Genomic DNA, 27926 nt, shown 5'->3' on the forward strand with positions numbered 1-27926 from the left:
TAAAGGACACCTCTATATAGGGGACACCTCTATATAAGGGACACCAGTCTATACAGGACACGTCTGGATAAAGGACACCTGTCTATACAGGACACCTCTATATAGGGGACACCTCTATATAAGGGACACCAGTCTATACAGGACACCTCTATATAGGGGACACCTCTATATAAGGGATACCAGTCTATACAGAACACCTCTATATAGGGGACACCTCTATATAAGGGATACCAGTCTATACAGGACACCTCTATATAAGGGATACCTGTCTATACAGGACACCACTATAGGGGACACCTCTATATAAGGGATACCAGTCTATACAGGACACCTCTATATAGGGGACACCTCTATATAAGGGATACCAGTCTATACAGAACACCTCTATATAGGGGACACCTCTATATAAGGGATACCAGTCTATACAGAACACCTCTATATAGGGGACACCTCTATATAAGGGATACCAGTCTATACAGAACACCTCTATATAGGGGACACCTCTATATAAGGGATACCAGTCTATACAGAACACCTCTATATAAGGGATACCAGTCTATACAGAACACCTCTATATAAGGGATACCTGTCTATACAGGACACCACTATATAAAGGATACCTGTCTATAAAGGACACCTCTGGATAAAGGACACCAGTCTATACAGGACACCTCTATATAAGGGACACCTGTCTATACAGGACACCTCTATATAAGGGACACCTGTCTATAAAGGACAGACACATCTTATCAAATGCATTTGGTACAATTTACTATATAATTGACCTCTTTATAAAGAACACCTGTCTATGAAGGACAGACACATCTTATCAAATGCATTTGGTACAATTTACTATATAATTGACCTCTTTATAAAGAACACCTGTCTATAAAGGACACCTGTCTATAAAGGACACCTCTATATAAAGAACACCTGTCTATAAAGGACACCTGTCTATAAAGGACACCTCTATATAAAGAACACCTGTCTATAAAGGACACCTGTCTATAAAGGACACCTCTATATAAAGAACACCTGTCTATGAAGGACATACACATCAGTTCCATGTGGTGCAATTTACTATATATGGTATATATTTGAACTCTGTATAAAGGACAACTCTCTATAATGGACAGAGATCCATCTGATCATGCAATTTACCATATAATTGACCTCTATATAAAAGACACCTGTCTATGAAGGACATTTTTGCTATGTCCTTTTGGAGTCCTTTATAGACAGGTTTGATACACTTTATACATATGACTTAAAATGATAAAATTACTATCCATCTGATTCAATTCATTCCTAGTAAAATGTCCATATCTACATCTAAAACAGTTCAGTATATCTATGTCAATACATTCCCTGTGTCCAGTAATAAGCCCTGTCTGCTGTCCTTTGTGACAGAGATTACAAGCCGATCCCCTGGGCTCAGAACGGAATGAATATGGTAATGTTTATGCTAATTTACTTTGATTTCTAGACCATAGATAAAGACTCTGCACTTGGCAATTTGTTGTTGGATCGAAGCCTGTTGCTTGATCTTTCACATAGCCCTTGTTAGAAAACAAATGAAAGAGAAAACCTTTGTCACAATTGCATTTATCAAAAACAAAAACGGTTTTTCATTTGAGTCAGAATTCTCTCTAGGGATCTTCAATTCAAGCCGCTTTTTTCATCTAAACGAATCCTATTTTTTATATTTGAGGAATGTTGCATTTGAAATGGTTGTAATTAGATATGTAAAAAAATTATCTGACAATACTGTTTTATTTTGGTTTATTCACTCCTATTAAATCAATATTGATTAGTCATCAGTTTTATTTTTAGGTCTATAAATACGTTCCAGATCACATGACAGGTCACATGATACTGATGTGATGTCATTTTGGTACCTGATCATCAACTTTGTTACATAAAAGGGCACATTTTACCTTTCTTTCAATTATTTAGATGATCATGAATTTGTAAAATCTCAATATATTCCATTAAAATAGTACCAATGGAAATATTTTGGAACAGATGAAATATGTAAACAATATGGTATCTCCAAAACCTATATTTAATTTTCAAATGATGGCCAAACTTTTATCTATATAGACAATACAACAATATGCCAGGGTTTGATGGGAGAGGAAAGCCAAAGTTCCCTAAAAAAAATGCAAGACCTGCCTTGCAAGCTCCGTGACATCTTTAAACTCTAAACTGAAAATCAGTAGAATGCATTTCACTTCATCCCTGAGGTGGAGAGCTAGTGGTAAAATGTCAGACACCTTAACCACTCAGCCATGACCTTGAAGTGGAGGTTTAGTGGTTGAATGTCAGGCATCTTAACCACTCAGCCATGACCTTGAAGTGGAGGGCTAGTGGTTGAATGTCAGACACCTTAACCACTCTGCCGCCATGACCTTGAAGTGGAGGGCTAGTGGTTGAATGTCAGACACCTTAACCACTCAGCCACCATGACCCAGAGGTGGATGACCACCAAGACCGAGAGGTGGTAAAATATGTCATTCACATTAACCACTAAGCCACTATGATCCAAAAGAATATAGCTATAAATATAAAATGCTAAACACTCCCAAATGTGATAAGCTAGCTAGATGAAGAATGTCAGACAAATTAACTACTTCTAGGCCACTTGAGTCTGTTGTTGTGATTGTTATCTGAGCGAAAACAAATTAAATTAAGCCCTTTTATTTATCAATTACCGACAAAATTATCCATGAAAATCAGATCATTGTGAATTATCCTTTATGATTTCAATTGTTAATATCACAAGCACAGTTTGTTTGAAGAAACTATTGTATAGCTTGGTTGCTATAATCAATTTTTCCCTTTGAAAGTGCATCAGTAACTTTATAGTCAAAACAAATGTCTCTTATAGTTTCGTTTCAGTTTCACCGAGCATTAATAAGCTTGATTTAAGAACATCCAGAAATTATTGGTTTTATTAAATAATAAACGTATTATGGATATTGTGTAATACTGACAGATGTGAATTGAGCTATATGGCTGGCTTGTGTAACAGTTAATTGAGAAACGTTTCTAAGGTTGTTTACATTTTATCACAAAATTGGCAAGTGAGTATCGGAACAAACCTATTTTCTGGTGTTTTGTTGTTTATAGCAGCTAGCTATTATGTCTGCGCTTTGATACTACAAAAAAAACTATTTCGAACCTGATGGCACTGTCTGATCGGATTTGAAAGATGGTGACCTCGTGTTGAAAGTGGCATGCACTAGTGCTGAGGCAAGGGAATAGCTTGGTGCAAGACCCCGGGTGAATGAGTAAAACTATATTCCAAGTGTGATATCATGTTTTTGTTTTTGCCTGTATAAGGGGTTACTCATTTATTGGTTTTCACGTCGGAATCAATTCCCCCGTGAGTAATGCTTACACACTGTTACTGTGTCCCGAAATTCACTTACGTGATATCTTGCCAAAACGTTACGACAGTGACGTGATGCTCCCATGTATATAACGGAGGCAGACTTTTACTCCTGATCACTGTTGCGTTTTAGTCTAACCTGACTGACAATGACAAGCTCACATTTGGAGAGAAATTTCACCCCATTTAGGAACAGACAACGACTCGATATTGACGAGGATAGACTTTCTAGAATGCGACCAGAGATCCTTCGTAGTGTTCACGATCACGTTTATTTTCTCCTCACAGGCAAGAATCCGGTGATGGATGGGGAGGTGTCCACTATAGAGATCCAGCGCACGCAGGCCGACCTGGGCATCAGTGTGGTCGGAGGATGTGACACCCCCCTGGTATGTATTCATGATCCTATAACTACAACTGCTCATCAACTGGTGATGACATTTTTGGTGTTATAAATTAAGATACAATAAATATCATGATTATCATGATGAATTCCATGGTTTTTAATATTGACTTTTTTTTAAAACAAGTTTGTACATATCATTCTCAAACTTTTGTCTCAAAGCAAAATGTCCATATCCTAAAACATTTCTGCATGAAAGTGTTTGACTGGAAAATTGTTTTTGTCTAATTGGTTTTTTTATCCCCAGAAATCTTATGAAGGTTTCGTTGTGAACTTGACCTCTGGGTCAAGTGTCAGATAAGTGGAAATTTTACAGAAGTGTGAGTCCTGTGGACCAAATTTAACTACAGAATCATTGAGAGAAGTTTTAGACTAAACACTACTGTAAGGTCACTGTGGCCTTGACCTCATTAAAGGTCAGAGGTCAAATAACTTCATTTTAAAGTAATTTCTGAACAATGGAACATATGATTTAACATTAAGGATATCTGCATATACCTTTAAGCTAATTAGGAGAGACATATTATTTAGTCTAAAAGCAAATAGGACCTATTAGAAGAAAATCACTTTCAACCATCACATTGTGTGCTTTGATAAGGGTAAGAATTTCTGTCATCCAATTTTTGTTGAATGTGAAATTCTCGCTATATGCAGTTAAATTTCTCCACATATTTTCCCTGCAGTACCTTAATTGATCTTGTTTCTCACGGAGATTGCAATTAACGTTTTTTAAAGGCGACTTTTCATGCATGTTACTCTCAATCCTTCTGTACACAGGTTACATTCGGCCACCATCAATCAGCCCGTCCCATTACTCAAACCTTTATCTCCATAATCTCCTTATCAAACAAAGGCATCTCTAAAGTGATGAAGTGAACTGGGCGGGCTATTTTACACAAGATGAATAGCTCGACATTATCACACATTAAGACCGTTTGACTTACCACCTTTTGTTCACCCAGCCATACTGTCATATTCCATTTTAGGAGTTGCTTACTTGCTTTCCAGCCCTTGATGTTCTGTCTCTGAGTTGGTTGCTTTACTTTTCGTCCATTTGATGTGCTGTTTGGTTTCCTCTGGACTGTCGTCTGCTCCATTAGCAGATCTCCTCTTCCTTGGTACACAAAGGAAATTTAAGTAGTTCATCCCTGAAAATTTGTAATGAACTATTCCAATCTTTGAATCAGAAGAGTCCAAATGTGTGGTCAGGGGTGAAAAAATTAATTAACTCCATTACCTGTATAATAACCTGTTTGTCTGTCCACTCAAAGCTTTGAGTACAATTTACTTTGCGTTGTCTGTCAGATACAGTTTGACCAATCAGAATCCTTTTACCTTCGGACTTTGCTAAGACAGCAAGCGTCATTGATATCAAAGTGTCATGGTAATTTCATTTAGAATATCTACAGTCTAAAATATCACCATTCTGGTGGAAATTATTAGATGTTGCAAGATATTGGTAAAGTTAGTCAGTTACATTGTTAGAAATCAAAGACATACCCAATATTGTATCGTGTATAAATGATATCTGAAATACTACTGGTGATATCATCATTAGTTCCTTTCAGTTTTCCTTTCTAATTTGTCACCAGATTTCAAAAAAAGATTGATTTCTAATGTTGCTATACCTAATTCCCTAATACCCCATAAATTGCATTGGATTTACAGCAAAAAATGCAACTCAAAAATCTATTATTAAATTATTGTCTTTCGATTCTTGTCTTTACAACTTCATGATTTCTTACCCATTCATCTCTCAAATATCATTGTACACCTGTATCAATGTATGGGCCTACTTTGTAAAGAATTTATGATCTTCTTTATGTATTCCGACTCCTAAGAGAAGATCAATTTTGTTAGCTCCGAACATTTTCATGATCAATTTGATATATTGGTGAAAGCCATAGATAGACTAACCTTTAAGATTATTCTTCAGAGAGATATACAAATGTGAAATAGAAAATTCATTAGGAACTGTCTTGGGATAATCCACCATTGATGATTTGTCAAATGGAAAATGTTTTTGTTCGCTGACTTTTGACATACATTTTAAATTCCACAAAAGGATTCAAGTTTTTGTATGTTGATGTATCTTTTATGAATAGTCAATGAAAATGTTTCCATTTCAGGCCTGCATCGTTATTCAAGAAATCTTCCCCGATGGAGTCATCGCTAAGGACAACAGACTGTTGCCAGGCGACCAGATATTAGAGGTAAAGATGTTCTTACTGGTGTTTAACGTAGAAACATTGGAAGGAGATAAATCTGTCATGTAAAGCAATTGCATTTTGTCTAAAATATTCTGATATTTCTATACATACTCCGAGACTTGAAAGCTTAGTAAACTCTGCACAGCCATTGGTTATACTCTCAGGGAATTCTACATGTACTGAATGACCTCAAACATTGATCAATATGTATGGTCAAAGGTCATATACACCCGGGGAATACCATGTACTTGTTGACCTTTGGTCAATATGTGGGTTCAAATGTTATACACAAAGGAAATATCATGTACTTGCTGACCATTCACAATGACTAATATGTGGGTTCAAAGGTCATACACCAAGGGAATACCATGTACTTATTGACCTTTGGTCAATATGTGGGTTTAAATGTTATACACAAACGAAATATCATGTACTTGCTGACCCCTCACAATGACTAATATGTGGGTTCAAAGGTCATACACAAGGGAATACCATGCACTTATCTGTATCTTTTGTCAATGACGTGTATGGGTTCAAAGGTTACCTACGGGAACATACCATGTACTAGATGACCCCTAATTATATTGGTCTATATGTGGCTTCAAAGGTCATACACTCAGTAAATACTATGTCTAATGTATGGGAATTACTTTGGGTTTACCATGTACAGCATGGGAGGGTCTTTTGCCACATGCTTTGTGGAAATGTGTACCTTAATGACCTCTTACAAAAGTCATATTTGGGTTCATATAGGTCAAATACATCCAAAGGAAAATTTTGTACCTAACAACCCTAAATCACTATTTGAGGTCATAGGTCATACATTCCCGTAAATGAAAATGTGTACTAATTGACCATAAACCATGATCAGCATTTGGGGTCAGTTACTGGAATACTGTGTTTTGAATGACCCTAAATTATGATAATCTTGTGGGGTCATAGGTCATCATCTAAATTACATTAACTGTATGATAAGAAATGCTATTGAAAGATAATGATTAATTGAAAAATATTTCAGAATTACTTTAATTATAATAAAGTTGTCTTCTGTTTCCTGTATATGACTGAAGTGCTTAGTCCAATAACAATTGTCACGCAATTTCACAATCATATTTACTGACATGGAAAGAGTAAATGTTTACAACAAACATTTGTGTATTATTGATATAATTCAGGAAGATAGCCATCAAAAATAAACAATACAAGATTATGCAGTGTAAACAATCGTAGAAAAAAATCAATACCCTGGTGTCTAGATTTACTTTTGATTATAGTTCAAATTTCCGATGATTGTGACAAGAGTTTTGTAACATCACTATCATCGCAAAGTAGTACTAATCGACGGTAAATCAAACTTTACCAATGTCATTTTTGTATCTCGAAAAAAAGTATCGAAACATTTTGATTTCGAAGATATATATATATATATTTGAGCCAGTGGTCTGGTCGAGTTCTGTCGGATAGGTTTTATATGTGTAGCCATTAATAATTCATTATACTCGGAAACCAAATCTGGACTTGGGAACTGCCACCCAAGCCTGTGGCCCTATCTATTCAACTGCATGGCCATTTCATCGTTACAACCTGAGATTGTAAAAGTACACTCTGATGTCTGGCATACCATTAACAAGATGGAGTCTCTAGACTAAAAATGCTGAGTATAGCAGTCCTGTATATTTCTTTCCTAAAAATACAAGCCTGCATGAGGAAATTGAATAATTTCATGGCTTAACAACATTTGGTTGAAATTAGCTCATATTGTCTTTTAATTAACACCCCCATCCCTTTGTTCTTTCATTCTAAATAAAAAAAAGTTTGGATTTTATTCCCAATAGATAGATTGACGATTTGAAGATTATAATGTCTTAAATAAAACTCTACAATCGTTTTTCTCTGAAACTATAATATATATGTTATATACATACTTTTTTCGCTATAATCCAGACGCAGATAGTTCAAAAAACTCGCAATTCATACAGAAATGTCGGGAAATTGACTTCAATATTGTTTAAGTAGACGGAACTCAACTGTTAAATTTGTAATCCTGACAGTTTTGACTAGGGCCACAAGGGTCCACTATACTTTATATATTGGTTAATATTTTTTAAGAGGATATGGCATATGTAACAAGCCGAGAGTAATGTGCGGCCAGTCGAGCTCGAACCCACGACCCAGGACATACTGGTCCCCCACTCTAGCGACTAATAAGCTAAAGGAAAATTACCCCTAGGGCGAACCTAGACGGTGACAATATCACTATTTACAATAAACACCTGCTAGACGTATCAATCTTCTAAAATAAGGTCGCTGTGACCTATATTTGATATCTACAAATTTATTTCCACAGGTGAATGGAGAAGACTTAACTCAGGCAACTCACTATCAGGCACAACAACTTTTAGGGCAGTACTACCCTGTATGTAGGCTGACGGTGTACAGGGAAAAGGCAGAGGAGAGTCGGCCTATAGAGAAGGAAGGTAGGTATATACACTAGTGAATATAAAACTCTGAATTTCCTCGTTTTTGGGTAGTTTTAAGCAACAACTCTGAGTTTTTCAGCGTGTCACGATTATATTCATTGTGGTCAGGTTATATTCAGAATTGTAACCGAAAACTCAGCGTGTTACATTATATTCAGAGTGAAGACCGAAAACTCAAGAGTGTACTATTAAACTCAGCGTGTCAGATTAAACTTTGCATGTTCGGTTATATTCAGAGTGAAGACCGAAAACTCAGCATGCCCGATTATATTCAGCGTGTCAGATTAAACTCAGCATGTTCGGTTATATTCAGAGTGAAGACCGAAAACTCGGACTGGAAGATTATATTCAGCGTGTTAGATTAAACTCAGCATGTTCGGTTATATTCAGAGTGAAGACCGAAAACTCAGCATGTCCGATTATATTCAGCGTGTCAGATTAAACTCAGCATGTTCGGTTATATTCAGAGTGAAGACCGAAAACTCAGCGTGTCCGATTATATTCAGCGTGTCAGAGTAAACTCAGCATGTTCGGTTATATTCAGAGTGAAGACCGAAAACTCAGCATGTCCGATTATATTCAGCGTGTCAGATTAAACTCAGCATGTTCGGTTATATTCAGAGTGAAGACCGAAAACTCGGACTGGAAGATTATATTCAGCGTGTTAGATTAAACTCAGCATGTTCGGTTATATTCAGAGTGAAGACCGAAAACTCAGCATGTCCGATTATATTCAGCGTGTCAGATTAAACTCAGCATGTTCGGTTATATTCAGAGTGAAGACCGAAAACTCAGCGTGTCCGATTATATTCAGCGTGTCAGAGTAAACTCAGCATGTTCGGTTATATTCAGAGTGAAGACCGAAAACTCGGACTGGAAGATTATATTCAGCGTGTTAGATTAAACTCAGCATGTTCGGTTATTTTCAGAGTGAAGACCGAAAACTCAGCATGTCCGATTAAATTCAGCGTGTCATATTAAACTCAGCATGTTCGGTTATATTCAGAGTGAAGACCGAAAACTCAGCGTGTTCTTTTAAATTCAGAGTTTAGTGTCAATCAAACTTGCGCAGAGCGGGGACCCCGGGTCAGTCCTACCTAGCCACGGGGGGCATCACACCTCGTGTGCTACTGCGTAGTTGAGCTGTCAATCACCGGCCCGGTACAGGCACTGTTCCTCAGAAAAGATAGCGTGAGGTCAAAGAATGTTTACAACCGGGTCCTCAAATGTATACGTACTAGATATAGCCGCTAAACAATTGATGATTCTTTAATTTAATTTTATAGTGAATGTATAATTTTCAGCAACGGGATCTAGTAATCAGTCTAATATTATAGAGACGGCCAAATGAAGAAACCGAGTCCGAGTCAAATATTGAAGTACCACGTGTAGACTCTATTACTAGATCTCGACGAGACGAACAACTATGTGTATGACAAATAATTCAATGGACTCATAATTCCCTTATCCCGCGGCTTAAAGTTTCTCTACTAATTTGAATTTTGACACCATTTTCGAAAAACATCACTGATTATCCATGTTCAGTCTTAAATATATTTGACCGTCCGAATTATGACGACCTTATCTAAACTTACCTGTCTAAAACTAAAGCCATGTCTAAATAAAATTGTCCGTGGTCAATACCTAATTTGTTATGACTTAAGTATTCATAAACCCGGTCTTGAGTGCGTATAGTGTTTGGTCTCTAATTTAGCTAAGGACAGCTATATAGCTATACCAATATTTTCCCAGGAATTCATGTTTGAAAAAGGAACTTTATCGGTTTCTCAATATGAGTTTCATACTCATTGTATAATAAAGATGGCCTTTATTTTAAGCTAAATGTATGCAAGCCTCATCCACAGACGACACTCTTCAGCCTCCCGCTGTGATATACAGATTTACTTGTGTCCGGTCGGCTAACTGGTCATCGGAAGCAAGGACGAATAAATCCTTGTCAGAAGATACTTCTGTGGACAGTTATATAGAATATTGTCCAGAAGCCGTCAGCAGGATCTGTATCTGGCGTTCTTCATATACGGAATTTTGTTTTCATTAATAAAATTCTCGCAATAGTACGGACGGATTTTATTTCGCCACGTGCAAATATACCCTCTACTGCTTCACATTTTCATAGCGACGGCTGTCCCAGATCATAGCCGAGGGCGTTTACCTGTAGCCTTTTGTCAAAATATACGTGTGCAGTTAGTTTTAGTACATTGGTTTTCGATAGGATCAAACTTTAGAACGGTTATTGTAATACGCATTATCCAGATTATCGAGGTTGTACGACTGTACAGATAAACATTTATGCTTTCAATTTAGATACAGGTTTTGGTTCATTTAGCAATACAATTAAAATTTTGATGATGAGTGTTATATCGGTAAGACGTTGTATTTTGGTAAGTAATAATAGAACACCGTACATAATAGGTACATGTTCATATTATAGAATGAATTTTCGCACATATGTTTGCCGATGCAATTTTGTTAAATATCTTGTAGAAATGATTCGGTATGTTATTCTGGTATGGACTACGATGTCTGGCGTGTTAGTTTTTTTTATATTCCTCATCCGGAAAACTCCATTTTGAGGGACGGAATGTTCTTCTATGAATAAAATTAACGCAATATTCCGGACGATTATGTCGCCATGGACGTGCCGAAAAAATCCAATTGATACTTCTGTGATCATTACAATATACCCAATGACAATTACATTTTTATTCTCATTGACTGAAGTTTACAGTGCAATGAATTATACATATCAATTTTACAATGAAGTCAATACGTAGTGATTTCTTTTGCGCACGCATCTCTATATACAGTTACAGTATATATGTATTTTTACAGATAAGATACAAAATAGTAGAATAGATGGACATCAAATATTGTTACGTTTTCTGTTACATAATTGAATAGAGTACCGCTTTATTTTTTAATATTGTTATTATTATTTTTGTTTCTTTTGACCTCTTGTCACATATGTACATATATGTCATGAGTGAATATTAAAATCTTGAAATCTGGAACCGCTTGACACAGTGTGTGTTGTTATAGCGACAGCTGCCCAGATCATATCCACCTGTAGAACTTGCCAAAATGTACATGCTTCTGTGGGCAGTTATCCTTACACTGTATTACGTTTTTGATGTGTGTTACTTAAGTTACGTAAAGTTCGCGTTTCAGATTAATAATTATTTAATAAAATTTAAGACATATCTTCTAAATCTTCCGTCCTTAAAGCAAGTGATAAACGTTGTAAAATTTAATAAACTTTACAATGGTGTTTCGTTTGACTCGATAAGACAAGTATTTGTTGAGAAAAACGGTTTTTATTCCCGGTTCATAGGCGTCTCGCGTGGTGTTTAGTAATGTAAAGAGACAGTCACGAATCCTTCTCACTTATAAATCCTTGATATAGTGTAGAGAGACATCTCACATTACGATACATTTACATCAGTCATATATATTTTTAACTTTCATATCATAATTTCATACATTATTGCATTGTAACATATACCATTAATATATTATTGTCACATTGTGTATCTATGATACACAACACGTTTTAACACTACATTACTTACAGTAAAACTTGATTTTTTAGCTCACCTGGTCCGAAGGACCAAGGTGAGCTTATGCCATACCGTGGCGTCCGGCGTCCGGCGTCCGGCGTCCGTCGTCCGTCGTCCGTCGTCCGTCGTCCGTCCGTCCGTCCGTCCGTCAACAATCGACTTCTTCTCCATAACCGCTGGTCGGATTTCAACAAAATTTGGCTGGTAGCATCCTTATGGGCTACTAACTGAAAATTGTACAAATGATGGGGCTGACCCCCCGGGGGCCTGAGGGGCGGGGTCAAATGGGGTCAATTTGGCTATTTCCATATAAACGACTTCTTCTCTGAAACCAAGCATGGGATAGCACCCATAATGCAATGGTAGCATCCTTATAGGGTGGGGATTCAAAATTGTACAAATGATGGGGCTGACCCCCCGGGGGCCTGAGGGGCGGGGTCAAATGGGGTCAATTTGGCTATTTCCATATAAACGACTTCTTCTCTGAAACTAAGCATGAGATAGCACTCATAATGCAATGGTAGTATCGTTATAGGGTAGGGATTAAAAATTGTACAAATGATGTGGCTGACCCCCCGGGGGCCTGAGGGGTGGGGTCAAAAGGGGTCAATTTGGCTATTTCCATATAAACGACTTCTTCTCTGAAACCAAGCATGGGATAGCACCCATAATGCAATGGTAGCATCCTTATAGGGTGGGGATTCAAAATTGTACAAATGATGGGGCTGACCCCCGGGGGCCTGAGGGGCGGGGTCAAATGGGGTCAATTTGGCTATTTCCATATAAACGACTTCTTCTCTGAAACTAAGCCTGAGATAGCACTCATAATGCAATGGTAGTATCTTTATAGGTTGGGGATTCAAAATTGTACAAATGATGTTGCTGACCCCTGGGGGGCCTGAGGGGCGGGGTCAAAAGGGTTCAATTTGGCTATTTCCATATAAACGACTTCTTCTCTGAAACCAAGCATGGGATAGCACCCATAATGCAATGGTAGCATCCTTATAGGATGGGGATTCAAAATTGTACAAATGATGGGGCTGACCCCCAGGGGGCCTGAGGGGCGGGGTCAAAAGGGGCCAATTTGGCTATTTCCATATAAACGACTTCTTCTCTGAAACTAAGCATGGTATAGCACCCATAATGCAATGGTAGCATCTTTATAGGGTGGGGATTCAAAATTGTGCAAATGATGGGGCTGACCCCCAGGGGGCCTGAGGGGCGGGGTCGAAAGTGGCCAATTTGGCTATTTCCATATAAACGACTTCTTCTCTGAAACTAAGCACGGTATAGCACCCATAATACAATGGTAGTATCCTTATAGTGTGGGAATTCAAAATTGTGCAAATGGTAGGGCTGACCCCCCGGGAGCCTGAGGGGCGGGGTCAAAAGTGGTCAATTTCCATATAAATGACTTTTTCTCTGCAACTTAACATGGGATTACGCTCATAATGCAATGGTTACATCCTTATAGGGTTTGGATTCAAAATTTTGCAAATGATGGGGCTGACCCCCCGGGGGCCTGAAGGGTGGGGTCAAAAGGGGTCAATTTAGCTATTTCCATATAAACGACTTCTTCTCTGCAACTAAGAATGGAAGAGCACTTATAATGCAATGGTAGCATCCTTATAGGGTTGGGATTTGAAATTGTACAAATGATAGGGCTGACCCCTGGGGCCTTAGACGGCAATAGATGCGAGGTCAAAAGGTCAATTAGGCTACTATTTACATATAAATTACTTTGTCTCTGAACCTATGTATTGGATAGCATATTTGTATGGTATCAATAGCATCATTGTATGGTTGTGATTCAAAATTAAACTTTGGGAGTCAATTTTGCTTATTTTTCTAATTGTCCGAGTCTTGTGATAATTACTAACAAAAAACCAGGTGAGCGATACAGGCCCTCTGGGCCTCTTGTTTTAGTAAAAAATGTTGTTATGTGAACCTTGCGTTATGCATTTTCGTTATGAAGGTGCTTGGAAAAAACAGAAACATATTCAAATGGATAGTTGTCTCCAAGTTAAAGATTCAGAGTCATGCACAACTGATACGCATACAAGGTGATCCCTTTAGACTATGTATTTTAGCCTTAGTTCAATAACAATACTTCATAATATATTCATATAACCATATCATCATTATAATTGAATATATATATACATGTAGTTGTAAATTATCATAGCCCCATATTAGAAATACTACACAATAAAACAGCTCACTGCCGGTGATGACGTCACATTCAGTTATTCCCCAAATCAGCGTGAGCGGGTAGATTCCCTGATCGCATGAGTCGGGTAGAAATCGAGCAATTGTGAGGTTTCGACATCATTGTCAGGAAATTAAACAGAATTACATGTCAAAAAATATTATTTTCCGTTCCGTGTAGAACATAAGCGAGTTAACATGAGCGAGGTACTTGGACAGCGGTATCAGTCCAATTTGATAGATATATCAAAATGATGTTCGGATCAGTCTGGACTGAGATTTAGATAGCATATTATGTAAATTTCTGTGTAATAAAAATAGTATAATGTAACACTATATTTTTACGAGTAAAATCACAAAAATAAGCATGAATATATCTAGAATGCGTGTTTTATTTCAAACTTCTGCCATAACGATGCAAACACGGCACAGTTTATAATTAAAATAAAATGTGGACGGTTGTCAGTTATGTTATATTGGAGTAACAGTACCGAACTAAACCGAAAATAATATGTATATCTATATTGTTGCCTTTGAAACTTTATCCATAACGTTTACTAAAAAGCAGAAATACATCAATGATATTTCTGATATATGTTTCTAAATTACAGTACATATGTATAAGTGTAGATTTAAATTCATTATTTCAAAATTTTATTAAATCCTTAAAATAGTATATTCATTGTCGATCCTTTTGTATATCATACCGAGATTTAATAGTATGATGTATGAACATTTATCGTATAATCCAAAAAGTAACCACATTTAGTGTTCAAATGAAAAATGAAATTACTTGTATACAGGCATTAAAAATAGATATAATATCTTGTACCTTTTCAAAAATACACTTAGTGATTTATTTAAATAAGCGTATTTAGTCTGGTAATACTGTAACCCTTCTTGTATGACTATACATGTAGATTCGGAACGGTAAAAATACATGCTTAACATTTTTACTAATACCTTAGAAATTACGGGAGATTTCTGAATGCCACGATTCCGTAATTACAGTTCTAGACTGGAATAATTTTTAAGGTTGAATCTTTAGTTGAAATAGTTCTTAGAACCATTTTTGTTTCTGAATAAGTCAACTTCCATTATTGTTTTACCTGTGTACGACATATATATATGTAATATATATTCCTAGGTATGATCAGGGATATTTTATTTCCATTTGCTTTTACATTTTCAATTTAAAAATGGAGGTGACAATAAAAAACCTAGTGCATAGATTACGGGGTTTCCATAATTTAAATCACAATCCAATTAACGGATGTCCTAACCTGATTGACAGTAAGACAATAGCAAATACCCGATATAGTCCACCGAATAGCAAATTGCCCGCGGCCAGGTGATTACAGGTGAGTTCGATGATGAATGGCGTTGTGTACAGGTAAACAACATCCTGGTCCAGGTATTACGTAACCATCAAACCAAAGGCATAGCTAAGTATATATCTATATCGGAGTATCTACTCGTACATATGTATATCGATTAAAAATTAAAAGCGACCGCACGGTCTGAAAAATAGTTTGTTTTGCTTAATATCTCAATATTTTGATCTTTTATAATATCAAAAATAAATTCTTTCTACCACATGTTGAAACGTTTTACGATATTGTAATAAATGTATCCCAATTTATTCGGTTAGCAACACACAACACAATGTTTGTAATGATCAATCATCGGTGTGTACGTACGTCAATACTTTAATCAAGGATTTCTTAAATTGTTACATAAAATTTCATTTTACAATCACAAGCTTTGTAATTCACAATGTATCAAAGATACAGACTATAGGAAAATATTATCTAATTAAAGCTTATTCGTTGCTGAACTCCTATACAAAAAATCCGAAACTTTTATTTCTGTGTTGATTTCTTTCATAATTACACGAAGATACCTGCTATTTAAGCATAAATTAGAGTATTTGAAACATCGAATTTCACTCTTTTAGTTATTCACATTCGAGCCAAAGTTATTGTACGATTAACTTCACTCAAAAGTAATCATAAAAAATCGTTGATTGGCTTTTTCTGTGACAGTCGATGTAAGTGATAGCACATCAGTTATATAGTACCACAGGTACAGTTATATACCACGGACTATTATGACGTCACACACGGTTTAGAGCTAGAAAATATGCATAATCGGGCGGTCAGAATTTTGGACCTCGATATCGACGGCTTACAGGTTATTCCGGTCGCGCGCGGCACGGAGTGGTTTCTACACGTGCTCACAAAGCCAATTATCATTTTTGACTGCACAAATCCTTTAAGCATAATTGATATGTTCATACGTTTCCTTTTAAATATTTCAATACAGGACGATACATATAATGAAATGACTCTGCATACTCCATTTTCCGTAGTTAGTTGTGTAACTTACGAAAATATAAATTGTGAAAATTACAACCTGTGAACAAATCCCAGTACATGGTAGATCGCCGTGTGACCAAGACAATGGGGTCATACCTCTCGTTAGCGCCGGGAAATACCTACCGTGATTGATTGATAGTCGTTCAAATAAGAAGTGAAATTATTTAACCTGGAATATTAAGCATGACATGATGGATGATTAAAAATATATTTACGATAAATATTGTTGTTGATCACTAAAATGTTTGATTTCTTATTATCATGATAATGTATAACAATTTAAACAAGATAATTTAAATAAGTAAAGATAATCACATTAAAACACACACAAATGCACCAATAAATATATGCACCTTTTTTTATTATAGTCCATACCAGAAATAAAAGAAATCGAAACAATTCTACAAAATATTACAGCCTCGATAATCTGGATAATGCGTATTACAATAACCGTTCTAAAGTTTGATCTATCGAAAACCAATGTACTAAAACTGACTGCACACGTATCTTTTGACAAAAGTCTACAGGTAAACGCCCGCGGCTATGATCTGGGACAGCCGGCTCTATGACACAGATTGCTCTATGACAATGAGAAGCAGTGGAAATCCGTCCGTATTATTGTGAGAATTTTATTAATGAAAACGTATATGAAGATTTCAACAAAATTTGGCTGGTAGCATCCTTATGGGCTACTAACTGAAAATTGTACAAATGATGGGGCTGACCCCCCGGGGGCCTGAGGGGCGGGGTCAAATGGGGTCAATTTGGCTATTTCCATATAAACGACTTCTTCTCTGAAACCAAGCATGGGATAGCACCCATAATGCAATGGTAGCATCCTTATAGGGTGGGGATTCAAAATTGTACAAATGATGGGGCTGACCCCCGGGGGCCTGAGGGGCGGGGTCAAATGGGGTCAATTTGGCTATTTCCATATAAACGACTTCTTCTCTGAAACCAAGCATGGGATAGCACCCATAATGCAATGGTAGCATCCTTATAGGATGGGGATTCAAAATTGTACAAATGATGGGGCTGACCCCAGGGGGCCTGAGGGGCGGGGTCAAAAGGGGCCAATTTGGCTATTTCCATATAAACGACTTCTTCTCTGAAACTAAGCATGGTATAGCACCCATTAATGCAATGGTAGCATCTTTATAGGGTGGGGATTCAAAATTGTGCAAATGATGGGGCTGACCCCCAGGGGGCCTGAGGGGCGGGGTCGAAAGTGGCCAATTTGGCTATTTCCATATAAACGACTTCTTCTCTGAAACTAAGCACGGTATAGCACCCATAATACAATGGTAGTATCCTTATAGTGTGGGAATTCAAAATTGTGCAAATGGTAGGGCTGACCCCCCGGGAGCCTGAGGGCGGGGTCAAAAGTGGTCAATTTCCATATAAATGACTTTTTCTCTGCAACTTAACATGGGATTACGCTCATAATGCAATGGTTACATCCTTATAGGGTTTGGATTCAAAATTTTGCAAATGATGGGGCTGACCCCCCGGGGGCCTGAAGGGTGGGGTCAAAAGGGGTCAATTTAGCTATTTCCATATAAACGACTTCTTCTCTGCAACTAAGAATGGAAGAGCACTTATAATGCAATGGTAGCATCCTTATAGGGTTGGGATTTGAAATTGTACAAATGATAGGGCTGACCCCTGGGGCCTTAGACGGCAATAGATGCGAGGTCAAAAGGTCAATTAGGCTACTATTTACATATAAATTACTTTGTCTCTGAACCTATGTATTGGATAGCATATTTGTATGGTATCAATAGCATCATTGTATGGTTGTGATTCAAAATTAAACTTTGGGAGTCAATTTTGCTTATTTTTCTAATTGTCCGAGTCTTGTGATAATTACTAACAAAAAACCAGGTGAGCGATACAGGCCCTCTGGGCCTCTTGTTTTAGTAAAAAATGTTGTTATGTGAACCTTGCGTTATGCATTTTCGTTATGAAGGTGCTTGGAAAAAACAGAAACATATTCAAATGGATAGTTGTCTCCAAGTTAAAGATTCAGAGTCATGCACAACTGATACGCATACAAGGTGATCCCTTTAGACTATGTATTTTAGCCTTAGTTCAATAACAATACTTCATAATATATTCATATAACCATATCATCATTATAATTGAATATATATATACATGTAGTTGTAAATTATCATAGCCCCATATTAGAAATACTACACAATAAAACAGCTCACTGCCGGTGATGACGTCACATTCAGTTATTCCCCAAATCAGCGTGAGCGGCCGATTCCCTGATCGCATGAGTCGGGTAGAAATCGAGCAATTGTGAGGTTTCGACATCATTGTCAGGAAATTAAACAGAATTACATGTCAAAATATTATTTTCCGTTCCGTGTAGAACATAAGCGAGTTAACATGAGCGAGGTACTTGGACAGCGGTATCAGTCCAATTTGATAGATATATCAAAATGATGTTCGGATCAGTCTGGACTGAGATTTAGATAGCATATTATGTAAATTTCTGTGTAATAAAAATAGTATAATGTAACACTATATTTTTACGAGTAAAATCACAAAAATAAGCATGAATATATCTAGAATGCGTGTTTTATTTCAAACTTCTGCCATAACGATGCAAACACGGCACAGTTTTATAATTAAAATAAAATGTGGACGGTTGTCAGTTATGTTATATTGGAGTAACGGTACCGAACTTAAACCGAAAAAATAATAAATATATCTATATTGTTGCCTTTGAAACTTTATCCATAACGTTTACTAAAAAGCAGAAATACATCAATGATATTTCTGATATATGTTTCTAAATTACAGTACATATGTATAAGTGTAGATTTAAATTCATTATTTCAAAATTTTATTAAATCCTTAAAATAGTATATTCATTGTCGATCCTTTTGTATATCATACCGAGATTTAATAGTATGATGTATGAACATTTATCGTATAATCCAAAAAGTAACCACATTTAGTGTTCAAATGAAAAATGAAATTACTTGTATACAGGCATTAAAAATAGATATAATATCTTGTACCTTTTCAAAAATACACTTAGTGATTTATTTAAATAAGCGTATTTAGTCTGGTAATACTGTAACCCTTCTTGTATGACTATACATGTAGATTCGGAACGGTAAAAATACATGCTTAACATTTTTACTAATACCTTAGAAATTACGGGAGATTTCTGAATGCCACGATTCCGTAATTACAGTTCTAGACTGGAATAATTTTTAAGGTTGAATCTTTAGTTGAAATAGTTCTTAGAACCATTTTTGTTTCTGAATAAGTCAACTTCCATTATTGTTTTACCTGTGTACGACATATATATATGTAATATATATTCCTAGGTATGATCAGGGATATTTTATTTCCATTTGCTTTTACATTTTCAATTTAAAAATGGAGGTGACAATAAAAAACCTAGTGCATAGATGTACGGGGTTTCCATAATTAAAATCACAATCCAATTAACGGATGTCCTAACCTGATTGACAGTAAGACAATAGCAAATACCCGATATAGTCCACCGAATAGCAAATTGCCCGCGGCCAGGTAATTACAGGTGAGTTCGATGAATGGCGTTGTGTACAGGTAAACAACATCCTGGTCCAGGTATTACGTAACCATCAAACCAAAGGCATGGCTAAGTATATATCTATATCGGAGTATCTACTCGTACATATGTATATCGATTAAAAATTAAAAGCCACCGCACGGTCTGAAAAATAGTTTGTTTTGCTTAATATCTCAATATTTTGATCTTTTATAATATCAAAAAATAAATTCTTTCTACCACATGTTGAAACGTTTTACGATATTGTAATAAATGTATCCCAATTTATTCGGTTAGCAACACACAACACAATGTTTGTAATGATCAATCATCGGTGTGTACGTACGTCAATACTTTAATCAAGGATTTCTTAAATTGTTACGTAAAATTTCATTTTACAATCACAAGCTTTGTAATTCACAATGTATCAAAGATACAGACTATAGGAACATATTATCTAATTAAAGCTTATTCGTTGCTGAACTCCTATACAAAAAATCCGAAACTTTTATTTCTGTGTTGATTTCTTTCATAGTTACACGAAGATACCTGCTATTTAAGCATAAATTAGAGTATTTGAAACATCGAATTTCACTCTTTTAGTTATTCACATTCGAGCCAAAGTTATTGTACGATTAACTTCACTCAAAAGTAATCATAAAAAATCGTTGATTGGCTTTTTCTGTGACAGTCGTTGTAAGTGATAGCACATCAGTTATATGGTACCACAGATACAGTTATATACCACGGACTATTATGACGTCACACGGTTTAGAGCTAGAAAATATGCATAATCGGGCGGTCAGAATTTTGGACCTCGATATCGACGGCTTACAGGTTATTCCGGTCGCGCGCGCGGCACGGAGTGGTTTCTACACGTGCTCACAAAGCCAATTATCATTTTTGACTGCACAAATCCTTTAAGCATAATTGATATGTTCATACGTTTCCTTTTAAATATTTCAATACAGGACGATACATATAATGAAATGACTCTGCATACTCCATTTTCCGTAGTTAGTTGTGTAACTTACGAAAATATAAATTGTGAAAATTACAACCTGTGAACAAATCCCAGTACATGGTAGATCGCCGTGTGACCAAGACAATGGGGTCATACCTCTCGTTAGCGCCGGGAAATACCTACCGTGATTGATTGATAGTCGTTCAAATAAGAAGTGAAATTATTTAACCTGGAATATTAAGCATGACATGATGGATGATTAAAAATATATTTACGATAAATATTGTTGTTGATCACTAAAATGTTTGATTTCTTATTATCATGATAATGTATAACAATTTAAACAAGATAATTTAAATAAGTAAAGATAATCACATTAAAACACACACAAATGCACCAATAAATATATGCACCTTTTTTTATTATAGTCCATACCAGAAATAAAAGAAATCGAAACAATTCTACAAAATATTACAGCCTCGATAATCTGGATAATGCGTATTACAATAACCGTTCTAAAGTTTGATCTATCGAAAACCAATGTACTAAAACTGACTGCACACGTATCTTTTGACAAAAGTCTACAGGTAAACGCCCGCGGCTATGATCTGGGACAGCCGGCTCTATGACACAGATTGCTCTATGACAATGAGAAGCAGTGGAAATCCGTCCGTATTATTGTGAGAATTTTATTAATGAAAACGTATATGAAGAACGCCAAATACAGATCCTGCGGACGGCTTCTGGACAATATTCTATATAACTGTCCACAGAAGTATCTTCTGACAAGGATTTATTCGTCCTTGCTTCCGATGACCAGAGTGTCGTCTGTGGATGAGGCTTGCGTATAAAGGCAATCTTCATTAGACAATGGGTATGAAACTCATATTGAGAAACCGATAAAGTTACTTTTTCAAACATGAATTCCTGGTAAAATATTGGTATAGCTATGTAGCGGTCGTAAGCTAAATTAGAGACGATACACTATACATGTACGTACACAAGACCGGTTTTGTATACGTAAGTCATAACAAATTAGTTATTGACCACGGACATTTTTATTTAGACCTGGCTTTAGTTTTAGACAGGTAAGTTTAGATAAGGTCGTCATAATTCGGACGGTCAAATATATTTAAGACTGAACGTGGATAATCAGTGATGTTTTTCGAAAACGGTGTAAAAATTCAAATTAGTAGAGAAACGTTAAGGCGCGGGATAAGGGAATTAGAGTCCATTGAATTATTTGTCATGTTCGTCTCGTCGAGATCTAGTAATAGAGTCTACACGTGGTACTTCAATATTTGACTCGGACTCGGTCTCTTCATTTGGCCGTCTCTATAATATTAGACTGATTATTAGATCCCGTTGCTGAAAATTATACATTCAGTATAAAATTAAATTAAAGAATCATCAATTGTTTAGCGGCTATATCTAGTACGTATACATTTTGAGGACCCGGTTGTAAACATTCTTCGACCTCACGCTATCTTTACTGAGGAACAGTGCCTGTATATAACGTACCGGGCCGGTGATTGACAGCTCAACTACGCAGTAGCACACGAGGTGTGATGCCCCCCGTGGCTAGGTAGGACTGACCCGGGGTCCCCGCTCTGCGCAAGTTTGATTGACACTAAACTCTGAATTTAAAAGAACACGCTGAATATAATCGGACACGCTGAATTTTCGGTCTTCACTCTGAATATAACCGAACATGCTGAGTTTAATATGACACGCTGAATTTAATCGGACATGCTGAGTTTTAGGTCTTCATTCTGAATATAACCGAACATGCTGAGTTTAATATGACACGCTGAATTTAATCGGACATGCTGAGTTTTCGGTCTTCACTCTGAATATAACCGAACATGCTGAGTTTACTCTGACACGCTGAATATAATCGGACACGCTGAGTTTTCGGTCTTCACTCTGAATATAACCGAACATGCTGAGTTTAATCTGACACGCTGAATATAATCGGACATGCTGAGTTTTCGGTCTTCACTCTGAATATAACCGAACATGCTGAGTTTAATCTAACACGCTGAATATAATCTTCCAGTCCGAGTTTTCGGTCTTCACTCTGAATATAACCGAACATGCTGAGTTTAATCTGACACGCTGAATATAATCGGGCATGCTGAGTTTTCGGTCTTCACTCTGAATATAACCGAACATGCAGAGTTTAATCTGACACGCTGAGTTTAATAGTACACTCTTGAGTTTTCGGTCTTCACTCTGAATATAATGTAACACGCTGAGTTTTCGGTTACAATTCTGAATATAACCTGACCACACTGAATATAATCGTGACACGCTGAAAAACTCAGATTTGTTGCTTAAAACTACCCAAAAACGAGGAAATTCAGAGTTTTATATTCACCAGTGATATAGGTCTGTAGGCTGACGGTGTATCAGGAAAAGGCAGAGGAGAGTTGGCCTATAGAGAAGGAAGGTAGGTATACATAGGTCTGTAGGCTGACGGTGTACCGGGAAAAGGCAGAGGAGAGTCGGCCTATAGAGAAGGAAGGTAGGTATACATAGGTCTGTAGGCTGACGATGTACCGGGAAAAGGCAGAGGAGAGTCGGCCTATAGAGAAGGAAGGTAGGTATATATAGGTCTGTAGGCTGACGGTGTACCGGGAAAAGGCAGAGGAGAGTCGGCCTATAGAGAAGGAAGGTAGGTATATATAGGTCTGTAGGCTGACGGTGTATCGGGAAAAGGCGGAGGAGAGTCGGCCTATAGAGAAGAAAGGTAGGTATATATAGGTCTGTAGGCTGAGTATCGGGAAAAGGCGGAGGAGAGTCGACCTATAGAGAAGGAAGGTAGGTATACATAGGTCTGTAGGCTGACGGTGTATCAGGAAAAGGCGGAGGAGAGTCGGCCTATAGAGAAGGAAGGTATGTATATAAATAGGTCTGTAGGCTGACCATGTACCAGGAAAAGGTGGAGGAGAGTTGGCCTATAGAGAAGGAAGGTAGGTATATATAGGTCTGTAGGCTGACGGTGTACCGGGAAAAGGCAGAGGAGAGTCGGCCTATAGAGAAGGAAGGTAGGTATACATAGGTCTGTAGGCTGACGGTGTACCGGGAAAAGGCGGAGGAAAGTCGGCCTATAGAGAAGGAAGGTAGGTATACATAGGTCTGTAGGCTGACGGTGTATCGGGAAAAGGCGGAGGAGAGTCGGCCTATAGAGAAGGAAGGTAGGTATACATAGGTCTGTAGGCTGACGGTGTATCGGGAAAAGGCGGAGGAGAGTCGGCCTATAGAGAAGGAAGGTAGGTATACATAGGTCTGTAGGCTGACGGTGTATCGAGAAAAGGCGGAGGAGAGTCGGCCTATAGAGAAGGAAGGTAGGTATATATAGGTCTGTAGGCTGACGGTGTATCGAGAAAAGGCGGAGGAGAGTCGGCCTATAGAGAAGGAAGGTAGGTATACATAGGTCTGTAGGCTGACGGTGTATCGAGAAAAGGCGGAGGAGAGTCGGCCTATAGAGAAGGAAGGTAGGTATACATAGGTCTGTAGGCTGACGGTGTATCGGGAAAAGGCGGAGGAGAGTCAGCCTATAGAGAAGGAAGGTAGGTATATATAGGTCTGTAGGCTGATGGTGTACCGGGAAAAGGCGGAGGAGAGTCGACCTATAGAGAAGGAAGGTAAGTATACATAGGTCTGTAGGCTGACGATGTACAGGGAAAAGGCGGAGGAGAGTCGGCCTATAGAGAAGGAAGGTAGGTATACATAGGTCTGTAGGCTGACCGTGTATCAGGAAAAGGCGGAGGAGAGTTGGCCTATAGAGAAGGAAGGTAGGTATACATAGGTCTGTAGGCTGACCGTGTATCAGGAAAAGGCGGAGGAGAGTTGGCCTATAGAGAAGGAAGGTAGGTATACATAGGTCTGTAGGCTGACCGTGTATCAGGAAAAGGCAGAGGAGAGTTGGCCTATAGAGAAGGAAGGTAGGTATACATAGGTCTGTAGGCTGACCGTGTATCAGGAAAAGGCGGAGGAGAGTTGGCCTATAGAGAAGGAAGGTAGGTATACATAGGTCTGTAGGCTGACCGTGTATCAGGAAAAGGCAGAGGAGAGTCGACCTATAGAGAAGGAAGGTAGGTATATATAGGTCTGTAGGCTGACGGTGTATCGGGAAAAGGCGGAGGAGAGTCGGCCTATAGAGAAGGAAGGTAGGTATACATAGGTCTGTAGGCTGACGGTTTATCAGGAAAAGGCGGAGGAGAGTCGGCCTATAGAGAAGGAAGGTAGGTATATATAGGTCTGTAGGCTGACGATGTACAGGGAAAAGGCAGAGGAGAGTCGGCCTATAGAGAAGGAAGGTAGGTATACATAGGTCTGTAGGCTGACGGTGTACCGGGAAAAGGGGGAGGAGAGTCGGCCTATAGAGAAGGAAGGTAGGTATATATAGGTCTGTAGGCTGACGGTGTATCGGGAAAAGGCGGAGGAGAGTCGGCCTATAGAGAAGGAAGGTAGGTATATATAGGTCTGTAGGCTGACGGTGTACCGGGAAAAGGGGGAGGAGAGTCGGCCTATAGAGAAGGAAGGTAGGTATACATAGGTCTGTAGGCTGACCGTGTATCGGGAAAAGGCGGAGGAGAGTTGGCCTATAGAGAAGGAAGGTAGGTATACATAGGTCTGTAGGCTGACGATGTACAGGGAAAAGGCGGAGGAGAGTCGGCCTATAGAGAAGGAAGGTAGGTATACATAGGTCTGTAGGCTGACCGTGTATCAGGAAAAGGCGGAGGAGAGTCGGCCTATAGAGAAGGAAGGTAGGTATATATAGGTCTGTAGGCTGACGGTGTATCGAGAAAAGGCGGAGAAGAGTCGGCCTATAGAGAAGGAAGGTAGGTATACATAGGTCTGTAGGCTGACGGTGTATCGAGAAAAGGCGGAGGAGAGTTGGCCTATAGAGAAGGAAGGTAGGTATACATAGGTCTGTAGGCTGACCGTGTATCAGGAAAAGGCGGAGGAGAGTTGGCCTATAGAGAAGGAAGGTAGGTATACATAGGTCTGTAGGCTGACCGTGTATCAGGAAAAGGCAGAGGAGAGTCGACCTATAGAGAAGGAAGGTAGGTATATATAGGTCTGTAGGCTGACGGTGTATCGGGAAAAGGCGGAGGAGAGTCGGCCTATAGAGAAGGAAGGTAGGTATACATAGGTCTGTAGGCTGACGGTGTATCGGGAAAAGGCGGAGGAGAGTCGGCCTATAGAGAAGGAAGGTAGGTATATATAGGTCTGTAGGCTGACGATGTACAGGGAAAAGGCAGAGGAGAGTCGGCCTATAGAGAAGGAAGGTAGGTATACATAGGTCTGTAGGCTGACGGTGTACCGGGAAAAGGGGGAGGAGAGTCGGCCTATAGAGAAGGAAGGTAGGTATATATAGGTCTGTAGGCTGACGGTGTATCGGGAAAAGGCGGAGGAGAGTCGGCCTATAGAGAAGGAAGGTAGGTATATATAGGTCTGTAGGCTGACGGTGTACCGGGAAAAGGGGGAGGAGAGTCGGCCTATAGAGAAGGAAGGTAGGTATACATAGGTCTGTAGGCTGACCGTGTATCGGGAAAAGGCGGAGGAGAGTTGGCCTATAGAGAAGGAAGGTAGGTATACATAGGTCTGTAGGCTGACGATGTACAGGGAAAAGGCGGAGGAGAGTCGGCCTATAGAGAAGGAAGGTAGGTATACATAGGTCTGTAGGCTGACCGTGTATCAGGAAAAGGCGGAGGAGAGTCGGCCTATAGAGAAGGAAGGTAGGTATATATAGGTCTGTAGGCTGACGGTGTATCGAGAAAAGGCGGAGAAGAGTCGGCCTATAGAGAAGGAAGGTAGGTATACATAGGTCTGTAGGCTGACGGTGTATCGAGAAAAGGCGGAGGAGAGTTGGCCTATAGAGAAGGAAGGTAGGTATACATAGGTCTGTAGGCTGACCGTGTATCAGGAAAAGGCGGAGGAGAGTTGGCCTATAGAGAAGGAAGGTAGGTATACATAGGTCTGTAGGCTGACGGTGTATCAGGAAAAGGCAGAGGAGAGTCGACCTATAGAGAAGGAAGGTAGGTATATATAGGTCTGTAGGCTGACGGTGTATCGGGAAAAGGCGGAGGAGAGTCGGCCTATAGAGAAGGAAGGTAGGTATACATAGGTCTGTAGGCTGACGGTGTATCGGGAAAAGGCGGAGGAGAGTCGGCCTATAGAGAAGGAAGGTAGGTATATATAGGTCTGTAGGCTGACGATGTACAGGGAAAAGGCAGAGGAGAGTCGGCCTATAGAGAAGGAAGGTAGGTATACATAGGTCTGTAGGCTGACGGTGTACCGGGAAAAGGGGGAGGAGAGTCGGCCTATAGAGAAGGAAGGTAGGTATATATAGGTCTGTAGGCTGACGGTGTATCGGGAAAAGGCGGAGGAGAGTCGGCCTATAGAGAAGGAAGGTAGGTATATATAGGTCTGTAGGCTGACGGTGTACCGGGAAAAGGCAGAGGAGAGTCGGCCTATAGAGAAGGAAGGTAGGTATATATAGGTCTGTAGGCTGACGGTGTATCGGGAAAAGGCGGAGGAGAGTCGGCCTATAGAGAAGGAAGGTAGGTATATATAGGTCTGTAGGCTGACGATGTACAGGGAAAAGGCGGAGGAGAGTTGGCCTATAGAGAAGGAAGGTAGGTATACATAGGTCTGTAGGCTGACGGTGTATCAGGAAAAGGCAGAGGAGAGTCGGCCTATAGAGAAGGAAGGTAGGTATATATAGGTCTGTAGGCTGACGG

General features: G+C 38.7%; 1 protein-coding gene across 2 annotated transcripts in view; it reads left to right on the forward strand.

Annotated features, from left to right (window-relative positions):
* The window catches only part of LOC138330247 (ligand of Numb protein X 2-like), a 105438-nt gene that overhangs the window by 68362 nt on the left and 9150 nt on the right, over positions 1–27926 (forward strand). For both annotated transcript variants that reach the window (XM_069277717.1, XM_069277718.1), the window contains 3 exons: positions 3683–3783; positions 5927–6010; positions 8355–8484. In XM_069277717.1, coding sequence (XP_069133818.1) covers positions 3683–3783; positions 5927–6010; positions 8355–8484 — 315 coding nt within the window. The remainder of the gene's footprint in view (positions 1–3682; positions 3784–5926; positions 6011–8354; positions 8485–27926) is intronic.

Source organism: Argopecten irradians, chromosome 8 (genome assembly GCF_041381155.1).
Source record: "Argopecten irradians isolate NY chromosome 8, Ai_NY, whole genome shotgun sequence".
NCBI classification, from domain to species: domain Eukaryota; kingdom Metazoa; phylum Mollusca; class Bivalvia; order Pectinida; family Pectinidae; genus Argopecten; species Argopecten irradians.